Source organism: Rhinichthys klamathensis, unplaced genomic scaffold (genome assembly GCF_029890125.1).
Source record: "Rhinichthys klamathensis goyatoka isolate OS25496 unplaced genomic scaffold, OSU_Roscu_1.1 h1tg000007l_1, whole genome shotgun sequence".
Classification (NCBI taxonomy): Eukaryota; Metazoa; Chordata; class Actinopteri; order Cypriniformes; family Leuciscidae; genus Rhinichthys; species Rhinichthys klamathensis.
This window is the reverse complement of record NW_026606560.1, coordinates 2,231,727-2,245,007: the sequence shown is the minus strand read 5'-3', so window position 1 is coordinate 2,245,007 and position 13,281 is coordinate 2,231,727. Positions and strand designations below refer to the sequence as shown.

Here is a 13,281-nt window from a genome sequence, read left to right as displayed (position 1 = left end):
TCACTATTGGCTACGATGATATGAATGACAACTCGCCTGTCTATTCACGGGCTGCATAGAGGCAGGAAAATGGGATATGGGTGGGGGAAAGTAGCGCGTTTCATTGTTTCCGTGTGTGTCCTGCCCCTGCCACGTCAGTCTGACGGTTATCGGAGGAGGATCTCATCCCGGGTAGTGAAGGAAGGCGGTGCTCTCAGGAGATGTAGCCGTGTCTTTAGTCCTACTACTGAAGTGAGAGGGAAGTATTGAATGATCAGCAGCTGCTCCAAAGGTAAGAATATTATGATGTTGTTAAATCACCGTCATAAAACATTTCGCAAGGCCTGGCTCGGCAGAGAGCTTAACTGTTGTCAAGGAGGCGGTCCACGCGACAGTGGTATTCCTCGCAACTCTTTATCAAACACTACTTTATTACCAGTCTATCGATTTGTGTTTGAGGACACAAATGGGCCAGATATGAGTAATTATTACATCTGAATACGATATGTTTCTTTTTATAAATGGTATGACAAATGTTGATACCTTAAGGAAAAATTGGAATAGGAATTTTTGGAGGAGGTTTGTTCTTAAATCAGGAACAGGGGATTGTGTCAATCTTTAATCAAACTTGATTATCTATCAAACTTGGTCTATGTTGAGTCCCTGCCCATCAAAAATTATGTTGATCTTTGAGTAAAGGTAAAGATCACACCTGACCTTAGACTTGGCCTACCTTGAGTTTATTTGATTGAGCACGTACACAGAGTGGTTATCAATTTATTGGTGTGATAAAATGGGTGGATCTCCCAGGAGTTCTAGAGATCCTTGGATAATCAGTGTCACTTTTCTTTTGCCTCTGTTCCACCTCTGACTCGTCCAGATCTAACGGAGAGACCATGGACATCAGCAAACTGGCTGAGAGACTCGCTGAAGCCGGGCAGTCTCATGTCCTCCAGTTTTGGGATCAGCTGAACCCAGAGGATCAAGCTGAGATTAGTGTCGATCTGGAGAGCATGAACTTCATGGAGATCAATAGCTTCTTTAAAACGGCCATGAAGACATCTGGGCAGAGCTCCCAGGAGAAAGTAGACACCAGGATGGAACCGGTGCCTCGGGAACATTTGGGGAGTGTAACACGTGATCGTGAAAGTCTTAAAGAATGGGAAGAAGAGGGTGAGTTCAGATATTGTAATGTTTCACAGGACTTCATCTCAAACATAAAAGTGCCCTGAGGTCCTTTGCTGGTTTACGTGGGTTTAACTGCTATCTCAACCTGGCCAAACTGGGGTTTCGCAGGTCAACCAGTTGGTTTTCCATCCTGGCCAAGTGACAAATGCCCCAAACCTGAGCAAAACAGGCTGGGAGACCAGATACCTTTTTTTCCAGCAGAATTTTAGGCCATTTACAATGTCGAAGCAGGTTATGTTTAATTTAATATAACATGAATGTCATAGTAATTTTTGTTAGTCTTTGTTGAGCAGAAACAAATGTTGCGAAGAAATATTGCACGACAAAACACAGTGAATGATGCAATATCTTTAATGCCAAATTGGACCCCTAAGAAATAATGACCCCTGAGAGATTTCTCTCCATTGTCAAGCCATTCTGTAACAATAAGTTTCAGATTTGAATAAACTTTGTTTTGTCCCTGTACTCCATTTTTGGGAGGATGCTCCAAAAGGGGTTGAAAACATCTGGTTCTGGTTAGATCTGACGCAATTTCTTTGCTTAAGTCATGTTGAGCTCATTCAGAATCACATCATCTTTAATCCGACCACATTGTATGGTACCCAAAACCTTCTTTGTTCCTTCTGTCTTCTTTGTCCCATTAATTTTTTTTTATTCATTTAATTCAATCATTTTGTTTTTAATAATTCACATGAAAGTTAAATTTGATCATGTTCAAGGCTGTGTGTGGGTGAAGTAACATCAAGCATAAAAGTAATTTATGTAAGATAAAGTTGGCCTCATAAAAGTCTAGGATAATCGCCTCTGTTATCTGCAATTATTGAAAAGAAAACTGTTGCTTAAGAAGCCAGATATTTTATACAACCTCCATCTCTATTCTCTGCTTGCTTAGTTTGGATATTTTATTTTTGTAAAAGTAATTAAGGCATTATATTTTACATTAAGGACTGATGTAATGGCAACAATGGCCTATTTTTGTTTATACCTTGAATAGTATGACATAATATTAACACCTATTTGCTAAAGTGACCGAACCTCCCATCATTCCACACAGGCCTGCGCTGTATATCAGAGAACAAAGTGGCGGTTCTTCTGTTGGCTGGAGGTCAAGGGACACGGTTGGGTGTATCATTTCCAAAAGGCATGTATGACGTTGGCCTCCCTTCCCACAAAACCCTCTTTCAGATCCAGGCAGAACGCATCCAAAGACTGGAACAGCTCGCTGAAAAACAGCACTCAAGGAAGTGCAGCATTCCATGGTAAGATGATCATTAAACACAATTAAAGCTCATTCAGTTACAGTGCACTTACTGTAAAAGCAGTGGATAATAGAAAAAAATCTGTCATTTTCAATCTCACTGGAAAGGAATTTGAGATAACAATTGTTGAATCTAATTACTTGGATTAGCAGACTTGTTTTGATCTTGAGGAAGTTTTCCTCCTTTTACCGTAATGAAGTGACCTCCCCACTATGAATGTCAGTGCATGGTTTAGTCAGTGTGAAATTGGACTGACATAAGACCAGCATGTCATCCTGAGGAACTTCGGTCAGACTTCACCAGAAAAATAATTTTAGAGCCAGTCTCTACCCAACAGAATTGACCTCTGACACAACACATACACATGATGCCCTAATGATCAGCTCTAACTTTAACTCATAATTTAAAGACAGATTATAATACTATATCGCTGTATGATTGCCAAAGTCTTATGCCAACATACTTACATACTAGAACGCCATTGTGTTACCATTATTTTAGTATCCAAAATGTTCCATATCCAGAAAAAAAAAACATTCTAATCCCATCATACTTAAAAAAAAAAAAAAAAACACAAGGTCATAGATTTGTTTTTCCAATCAGAGTACTCACCATGCTCTCCCAGATAATTAGGTGTTAAAGGGATACTCCACTCAAAAAAGAAAATCTGTCATCATTTACTCACCCTCATGTTGTTGCAAACCTGTATGAGTTTCTTTCTTCTGCTGAACACAAAGGAAGGTATTTTGAAGAACGATTGGAACCAAACAGTTGTTTGGCACCATTGACTTCCATAGTAGAAAAAAAAAAATACTATGGAAGTCAATGGTGCCAAAGTTCCAATCGTTCTTCAAAATATCTTCCTTTGTGTTCAGCAGAAGAAAGAAACTCATACAGGTTTGCAACAACATGAGGGTGAGTAAATGATGAAAGAATTTTCATTTTTGGGTGGAGTATCCCTTTAAGAACTGTCTCTGACATGTTTGCATTTTTTTTAATCTCCAGTTTGAACTTAATCTTTTTTTACTATTCAATTCAATTCGCATTTATTTGTATAGTGCTTTTCACAATACATATCGTTTAAAAGCAGCTTTACAGATAATGTGTGATTCTACATTACGATTTAGAGTTATCTGTTATCAGAAGTGACTGTGTCCTAGTAATGTCCATATTTCAGAAATGTACAGTTCAATAAAATAAAAATCATGCAGTTACCGGTAGCTAACATCATGTATTAATTTTAGGCAGAAACAATGAGCGTTTTAAAGCAATTATTACAAGCTGTGATCATAATTACGATATATTGAACATTTGGCAGGTGTGTGTTGATGTAAAAACTTCAAAAAATTTTACAAAAAATGTCTATTTCAAATAAATGCTGTTCATTCTTTTCATCAAAGAATCATGAACTAAATGTCATGGTTTCTACAAAAAAAATGAACAGCACAAAAATGTTCAATTGTGACTATTTATTACTTGAGCAGCAAATCCACATATTAAAAATGATTTGTGAAGGATCATGTGACACTGAATACTGGAGTAATGGCTGCTGAATATTCAGCTTTGCCATCACATGAATAAATAACATTTTAAATATATTAAAGTGCCCCTATTATGCTTTTATGAATGTTACCTTTCATGAGGGCTTTTCACACTGTGTGTAACCCCAGGTTTTACTTTTATGTGTGCTTTAACGTTTACACGACACTGTTTTCATCTAAAAGCTTTTTATGCGTTTTACACAACACAGGAAGTTTGGGGGCCTGACTAATTTAGAATTTTAATCATCTCCGTTTAAACTACAAAATCGCGAATTTGTGAAAACTGTGATGTCATGTATGTGTTACGTGTTCAGTCAATAGGCGTGTAGTGTTTCTTTACAACAAAGTTTACAATCACCAACTACTGGCAGTGGCATGTGGAATACAGCGTTTTTAGCCTTTTCCGCAGATCCATGTGAACGGATTGTTTTGACAATGGTGTCGTCTGTACGTGAAAACTGCGAAGGAAAAACTTTCCCATTTTACTACATTGTTGTCGTGTAAACGTACCCTTAAAAGCGGAGTTAGCGCTGCTTTTAACCTGGGTTTTTCCACGTTAACCCTGCCCTGCATTGCGGTGCCAAATTTGCACAGGTTGAAATGATGCGGTGTTTGAACGTTACAGCTAGATGCTTAACAACAGACACTCAATCACGTTCTTACATTTACGGGCTTTGGACGTCACGGAAACACTGCACATTGTATATAAACAGTCAATTCTGCGTTTTTGCATAATAGGGGCACTTTAAAATTTAACAGTTAGTTTGTAATTCTTTTGCAATATTTCTGTTTTTACTGTACTGTTTTATTTTTGATCAAATAAATGCAGCCTTGGTGAGCGTAAGAGACTTCTTTCTTTCAAAAACAAACTTTTGGACAGTAGTGTATTCATACTTTAAGCAATGACATGGTCAATGTTTTGATACATCAGGTACATTATGACAAGTGGCAGAACAATGGACATGACCAAAAACTTCTTCAAACAACACAACTACTTCGGCCTGAAGGAAGAGAATGTGTTTTTCTTTCAGCAAGGCATGCTTCCCGCTGTAGACTTTAATGGGAAAATTATTCTAGAAGGCAAAGGCAAACTGGCAATGGCACCAGGTGAGTTTTTCAAAGCAAGATTAGCATTTCTTGGTGACAACTATAAGCAATTTTTTTTTTTTTTGGTTTTAAAATTCACATACGATGTATGACTGTAAATAGTTTAGCATGTTGTCGAACAAAACGTCAAAGTCTCTTTAAGTAATCTTAACAACAGAACTTATTTTGCTCAAAAATCAAAAACACTTTTCTAAAAACCTATTCGAAATTTCCCAAAGGAACTACAGGTTAATTAGCCTTACAGTTACCCAGTGATATCATGATCAAACAGCTTGCTTGGTCTCAGAATAATTAGAAATACTGTGAATATTCAGCACTTGTATGTTTTCTCTGAATCTCCATATTCAGATGGAAACGGGGGCCTGTACAGAGCTCTGGGGACACAGAACATTGTGAAGGACATGGAGACGAGAGGAATCTCCTACATCCACGTCTACTGCGTAGACAACATTCTTGTGAAAGTGGCCGACCCTGCTTTCATTGGCTTCTGTACACTTAAAGGAGCAGACTGCGGTGCAAAGGTCAGTCTTTAACATACCTAGCCCTGCCCTTGTATGTATTTCCTCTTCTATGCATCATGCAGAAAACATGCAAATACAGTTCTATTACGAATGTGTACTTGGTGTATTATCATTAAGCTTGTGCACCTTTTTTATCTGTATTTGTGGACTATTATACCTTAATCTGATTATTTAAAAAAAACATTTTTTAATGGATGTAAAAGTGCCATGTCACATTTAAAAACAAGACATTATTTTGCTAGTCCACTAGATGGAGCAGCTGCTTAGGAAAAAAAAAAACCGGATGAACAGGAAGTTACACTACCATTCAAAAGTTTGGGGTCAGTACGATTGATTAAAATTAATACTTTTATTCAGCAAGGACATATTAAATTGATCAAAAGTGGCTGTAAAAACATTTATAATATTACAAAAGATTTCAAACAAATGGTGTTCTTTTAAAAACTATTCTTTTTATTAGATATTAAAATGGAAAACTGTTATTGTAACTTGTAAATTGTAAAATTACTGTTTTTACCATATTTTGAATAAAATAAATAATCCACAAAAAAAATCTTACTGGCCCTAAACCTTTTAACAGTAGTTTGTGCATTTTTTTTTTAATTTTTTTTTTATTGTTACACATTGGAATGATGGATGCATGGTTTAATATGGTTTTGAAAGACTGGAAATAAGAATTTGATTCAATACTGATATATTCTCAATTTCTTTTTTAGAGACTTTTTAAGTAGCAAACTATTCTCATCTAATTGTTAACCTAGTTGTTAAATGATGTTTATAGGAATGTTTTGATGGGACCCAGTAGCCTGGGAAAACCCAGACAACTTCCAGCAAATTTAGATTTGCTCTGAAAGTTAGTCTGGCAAAGAGCTCATTCAAGCCCATTTCCAATCCGCCGAAATCGAGGCACCAATCAGAAACCTTGGGGCGGGCTTTACACGATGACGACAGCGCTGGGATTTTGAAGCAGATTTTGTAGCCTACATTACAAAGATGGATGCCGCCGTCGAACATCACTCGTTCGAATCGGCTATCGCGTCTGTTTTAAGCGATTTGAACGTTTCCTTTTTGTTAAAAACCGAGCAAAGAACAACACTCGGAGATGTGTCTCCGCCGCTCTGCATACGTCATCTCCTTCATCGCTCTGATTGGTTTTAGGTCTATCCGCGACGTCCGTTGGTGACGCCCCTCTGGAAATGATTAGTCTATGACGCTTTCCCAGGCCATAACTCAGTTACAACTGAGAATGGTCTGGTTTTAACCAGGCTAGGGACCCTGGGCTTTGCCGCGCATCCTATAGCAATGAAGTGTGGTTCCTTAGAATGCAGTTTCAGGTAACATGTTCACATGTGCTTTTGCAGTCTGCGTACACAACAGCAAGAAGGGAAAATACTTTTACAAGGAACAGTGGTTATTCTGGACATTTTAAATGGTCTCCAGTCAGGAGCTAAATTGCCTTTAAAACTCTTATATAACCAGCCTGGTGATGCAGGATACCAATTAATTTAGCCATTATTCTCTGTGTAACCTCACAGTCTTTGACGTATTGTAGTGGTTATTATGATGCAATGAAAACCAAATTGCTATGCATACATGTTTAGTGTTAACACTTTTCTTTCTGTTTTTACACTTTACATTTAAATTATCAGGAATAAACATGTTTGTAACAATCATTCGACTCAGATATCCAATACATATGAAATGACCGAAACTTCACAGTAGGTGTGTTCCTGAAGAGTATGCATTAACACAAGAATGAAACTCACCATGTTTTACTTGTGTGACCAGTTAGTCATGTAATGTCTATAGTTATCTGGAAGTGCTTGTTTTGTTACGTCTGAACAAATATTACTTTATCGTATTCTTGCTGTATTTATTCTGCTCTGATTTTGATTATTTTTCTCTGTTCTCTCTGAATTTGGATATTTGTTTTGATTGTTATTTGAAAGTGAAGAATCGGTTTTGTATTTCACACTGTGAACAAAATGCTTTAAGCTGCCTGTGATTCCGCCTCAAACTGAATCATTGGCGTACAAAATGTGATTCATGAAAGTATTTCCATGTGATATTAGGTTCAGACATAAATACTCAACAGCTGGTTTTGAATACTGAGCTTTCCGAAGCTGCTAGTAATTAAACTGTTACTGTGTGACAGGGGGACGATGGTAAGAAAATCTGGACCCACCCACCCCTCATCATTTCTGAAGCATGCACTTATTAAAGTGGCTTTAGCTCGAAGCCTCTCCTCAATGCTAACCCTTCATCAACTGAGAAGTTTGTAATTTGTTACTCGGATGAATGGAAAGGGTTTTCTGCTTTTGCCTCTGCTGTAATTTAACACAGACCTCAGGCAAACACAGCACACATGAGTGTGTTCAAACACTGTAGCTAGTTTAGTACTTGACATTTCAGTGTTGATAAATGTCTCTTTTCTATTAAAATTCATTTCAATGTTAAAAAGACGTCATAAACAAACTCTTTTATACTTGGTTTTATTACTTGACAAGTTATGACAAATTGTTATCAGTTGACCTGGTACAATCTTTATGACCGCTGATAAACGCAAACTAAATCAAATTTAATCATTACCAAGAGTTTACAGGGTTTGTTACAGTAAATTGTTTTTGGTCTTTTTGTATTTCCCATAACTGATTTAAGGGAGGGAGGGAGGGAGGAGATTATTTAAACATTTGTGTTACTGCAGATGATGATAAATGACCAGTATTAAAACTCCTTAAGTAAATTTAGGCATCAAAACATTATAATGTACATTACCTTTCAAAAGTTTGGGGTTGGTAAGAGTTTAAAAAAAAAAATATATATATATATAAATAGTCTATTACACTCACCAAGGCTGTTTTTATTTGATCAAAAACAGTGAAATTGTGATATATTATTACAATTTAAAATAATTGTTTATTCTGATATGCAGATTTGGTCTTCAAGAAACATTTTTATTTATCACATTTGAAAATAAGTTTAGCCGTTTAATGTTTTTGTAAAAAACATCATTTTTTTGTTCAGGATTCTTTGATTTTATAGAAAGTTCAAACGAGCAGCATTTATTTTTAATATATATATATTTTATTACAATGTTAAATTCTTTACTGCCACCTTTGTTCATTTTATTACATCCTTGATGAATGAAAGTATTTTAAAAAGGAAAATCTTACTGACACCAAACTTTTGAAGGTGTAGGTTCTTTAGATATTCATGTTATTGCCGATAAATGGCTGATAATAAAATTGTACACTTTTTATTTTATTTTATTTTTTTATAAAAAATTAAAAACACAAAATGTAAGCACCAAACCATTATAAAACTTGATGTGCATTTATATTACATTAACACTTTAATAACACTAATAATTTAATTACTGTTGAGTGTTTCTAAAGATTCACTTTAAGTGAATGCTAGATGATCTAAATGTAAAATAATAAATAAAATAAAAACGGGACATGACCCAAGTGATTTTGAAGGCAAACTAATGTTGCAGGTATTGCATGTACAGGAAAGTATTGAATACATTGACATTTTGAAATTTCTCAATGTTGGGTTGAAGTCACGCATGCATCTACTTCCGATTGGCAGGTTGTGGAGAAGACCAATCCAACAGAGGCGGTGGGCGTGGTCTGTAAGGTGGATGGGCTTTATCAAGTAGTGGAGTACAGCGAGATTACCTTGGCAACGGCAGAGAAGCGAAGCACCGATGGTCGACTTATGTTCAATGCTGGCAACATAGCGAATCACTACTTCACCCTCACATTCCTCAAAGAGATTGTGAGGTTAGTCAATCCTCAGAGAGTACCTCATGAATGATGAGTCCGCTATTAATGTCACTGTAATTTAATTAATTTATATTTTTATGCCCAATTTTTATTTTATTATTCATCTATGAATCTCAGCTTTTTTTCAGCATTTGATTATATTTTGTCGCTAGGCAATGATTTCCGTAACATATTAAACAATACAGCTATTTCTATTAGCTATTTCCATTGAGCTTTGCCATCTTGTAAATACTGGACAGGATGGATCTGACTTTAATGTGCGCAGAGAATGAGGTAAAGTCAGGAGAGGAACATCTGCAGTTTTTGAGTGTCTCTGGTATTTTAAACACTGATGACTTTTCCAGACGTGTTCTCTTATTGTCATTTTTATGAAATTTTAACTGAAAGAACATGCTTCACTTTTCTGTCTGTTACTGTCTGCCCGTCCATCCCTCTGTCTTTATACCTCTCTATCTTTCTTTTAGGACTCACGAGCCGCAGTTGCAGCATCATGTGGCACAGAAGAAAATTCCCTACGTGAACACACAAGGGCAGCTAATCAAACCTGACAAACCCAATGGGATTAAGATGGAAAAATTTGTCTTCGACATATTCCAGTTTGCCAAGTTAGTTTCAGGACTTTTTGTTCATTCCTGTTTTCAGTATGTGTGCTGTTGACTGGAATGGTCCTCACTTACCCACGTTTCAGTGAACTGACTGAGTTCAAATAGATTCTACAAGAAGAACTCAACACTATTATGAGATATGAAGATCCAGAGAGTCTCCAAAATCTCTTAAAGACTATAATTAATGCTAATCATATACAAAATAAGTGTTATTTATAGCATCTTTTCGGCATGCTAAAGAAGTTAAAATTATATCTATTGAACTGGCTTAAAATTGTCAAAATCAAATAAAAATATCAAATGCTTTCAAATTATATAAATGTTTCTTAACTAACCTTTATAAAAAATAAATAAAAACAAAAGTGGTTCAGGGATGACGTCAAAACCCGGAAGTCTAATTTGCCACTGGCACCCTTGAGATTTTCCTGTGGGGTTTTATGATGGGTTTTTTTTTATTTATGAGAAAAAGAAAGCCTGTTAGTGATAAACTTAACTTTATGATACTTTGACGTTTTGTGCTACAACCTAAATTACACACACACATAGCAAAAATGTTAATTTTGAAGTGTCAAAGTATCAACAAGTTATGTTTACCACAGGCTTTATGAAAAATCCCTTTATAAAATCCCATAGGAAAATCTCAAGGGAACCAGTGGCGAATTAGTCTTCCAGTTTTTGACGTCTTCCCTGCACCACTCTATGGAGGAAAGTCCCTCCAGGTGGGCATTACTGTAAGGGTGTGACGTCACGTGAAAGCTATAATTGATTGGAAATCGTCTTTAAAAATAAATATTTTATTTTACACAATACGTATTGCTTCAGGCATGTTCAATTAGTTATAACTTATTGAAACTTTTTTTTGTGTGCATGACAGAAAGTTTGTGGTATATGAAGTTCTAAGAGAAGATGAGTTTTCTCCGTTGAAGAATGCAGACAGTCAGGATGGGAAGGACAACCCCACTACAGCCCGTCACGCCCTCATGTCCCTGCATCACCGCTGGATCTTAAATGCAGGAGGGCATTTCGTTGATGAGAATGGAACCCGCATACCTGCTATACCCAGGTGAGACAAACACTCAGGAATGAAAATTCTGTCAGTATTTACCCAATTTGGGGTTGTTTTTAAACTCTATGGTGTCATTTTTTTTTTCCCATGGAACACAAAATGAGAATTTCTGAAGAATCCTCACACAGCTCTTATCCATATGGATGCAGGCCTATGGATTATTTTAATATTTTACTTGAACCTAGATTGTCTCCAGTCCACTCTTTTATTGTTTCAAACATTTCCTTCCCACCTGTGTTCAGTTTAACTCCCATTTATCTTCAGTTATAGTGTAACCACACTATATTTCCTGTGTAACATTTCTAGACATGGACCAGCAGGGACAGTCACTCCTGAAGTCAGCCAGAAGTAACTATTCTCACTGTCGTATTTAATGCATGGTGATGGGGCTTCGCTCTTAGTAGATTACGTGTAGCTGTTAGAGCTCAGTGGGAGAAGATGTCCAATCCCAGACAGGCCGTAGTAAAGGTTGACATCTTTTAACTGGCTCTGACCCAAAAAGCAGCTACTAACAGGCAGAATAATATGCATGTTGGGAAATGGGCATCAGGCATGCTGAACAGAATAAGGCTGCTCATCAATATAACAAATAATCTGGTGTAGGTGCTTATAATCAAGTTTTCTTGAATTTTGTATTATGAATATTTAAATGCATTCAAAATGGTTGCATTTTGGATAGAGTGATTGTGGCCGTTTAAATGGGTGAATCATTTGTAATGGGATTTTTATTTTTTATTTCAGAAGGTTAAGTCTAACCTTCTAAGTTTTTTTTATTTTTAATTGATATGAAGTGTCTGATTTTCTAAAATCATTTTATATCATACGTATATGACATGATTAATGCTTGATCTGGCATAGTCATTAATACAAATAAAAATATATAACCCATTTTGGTGCTCTGCCGATCACAGCCTGAAGGATGGAACAGACCTGCCAATCAAATGTGAGATCTCTCCTCTTGTGTCCTATGGTGGTGAGGTAAGAGTAATAATCCCAGAGTAACTTTACCTGATATATGGTTTAGGTGCAAGTGGGAAAAAATACATTCTAAGCCATATACTCTACTTGCAAGTTTCTATTTAAAAAAAAAATGAGGAATTAATAGTCTCTCTTGATTCCAAAGGGGTTGGAGCATCTTGTGAACGGGCAAGCTTTCCAGTCCACTCTGGTCATTGATGAGAAAGGCGTCCATGAACTCGTGAAGAACGGCCTGTGAACATACAGCCGGCTGCTGCACTTAAAACCAAAATGAAAACTCTTGATCTCTTTATCATCTTCATCTCACTTCCTGCCAGGGTGGAGGAAACTGTGAAATTAATGTACAATAAATTGAAGGAACAGGGGCAGAATGCTAATCACAATCAAACCCTTTTATGATCAAACTATTTATTTTGTGGAGACTTATTTTTATATTAATGTGCAGTGCTTTTTTTTTCTTGAATTGGGGCATGAATTTAGCTGTTTAATTTATACAACAAATGATACACAATGGTATATACTGTTCTGCAGGTTGCATGAATGGACACCGCTAAGATTATTTTACAAAATATAGATGCATGTGAAAACTTCACAAACCAAAGTGAATGTCTGTTTTTAGCTGGTTTGTTTTTCGACCAGAAAAAGCGAGTGAGAATGTGACATTGCATCAGACTTTCCAGCACAGGGTTTATGGGAGATGTTCTGATTGGTTGGAGTCTCTTTTTGCTTTAGAAAGTGTGCACTCACTGAGACACCAACTCTTTCTCCTCACTCTTTATCTCACTTGCAGTCTTTAGCACTTCTCTTCTCTCACTTCCCGATTAGCCTTTGTCTGCATCATCCAAGTTAGTTTATTTGTGCATATCCATGTATTAAATAATTTATCATGTTGAAAGATTCATTTGTTTGTTTACTTTTTTTCTGCATACTCGTTGCTTTTCTCAGTAACCATTTATAGGTATTTATTGATTTACATTTGTACAAGATGCATGGAAATAGGAGAGTTGTATTGTGTATAATTTGACATTTGAGAAAATGGAAATGTCCACATTGCTTCAATTTTCGCATTGACTTTAGCGAGACAAATGCTTCCTAGATTGAAGCGTGATTAGTATAAACAGGCATATTTCAAAATCTCTTAAGCATGATTCCCCACCCCCAAATCGTGTACATTGCCACTATAAAGCAATGCAAATCTAAGAATTCCAACAAAATATTTTCAATGAAAGTATCAGTTTTTGCCACTTCA

General features: G+C 36.3%; 1 protein-coding gene across 2 annotated transcripts; it reads left to right on the top strand.

The window, feature by feature from the left end:
• The first annotated feature begins 114 nt into the window (after positions 1 to 114).
• On the top strand, positions 115 to 12,929 carry uap1 (UDP-N-acetylglucosamine pyrophosphorylase 1). 2 transcript variants are annotated; one of them, XM_056259751.1, is made up of 11 exons: positions 115 to 271; positions 860 to 1,152; positions 2,222 to 2,426; positions 4,899 to 5,074; positions 5,423 to 5,595; positions 9,187 to 9,380; positions 9,848 to 9,988; positions 10,863 to 11,051; positions 11,361 to 11,402; positions 11,966 to 12,032; positions 12,178 to 12,929. In XM_056259751.1, the coding sequence occupies exons 2-11, from the start codon at positions 876 to 878 to the stop codon at positions 12,268 to 12,270; spliced, it is 1,557 nt and encodes a 518-aa protein (XP_056115726.1). In that variant the 5' UTR covers positions 115 to 271; positions 860 to 875; the 3' UTR covers positions 12,271 to 12,929. The 2 variants fall into 2 exon arrangements, with proteins under 2 accessions (XP_056115726.1, XP_056115734.1); XM_056259759.1 differs by lacking the exon at positions 11,361 to 11,402.
• Positions 12,930 to 13,281: the final 352 nt, after the last annotated feature.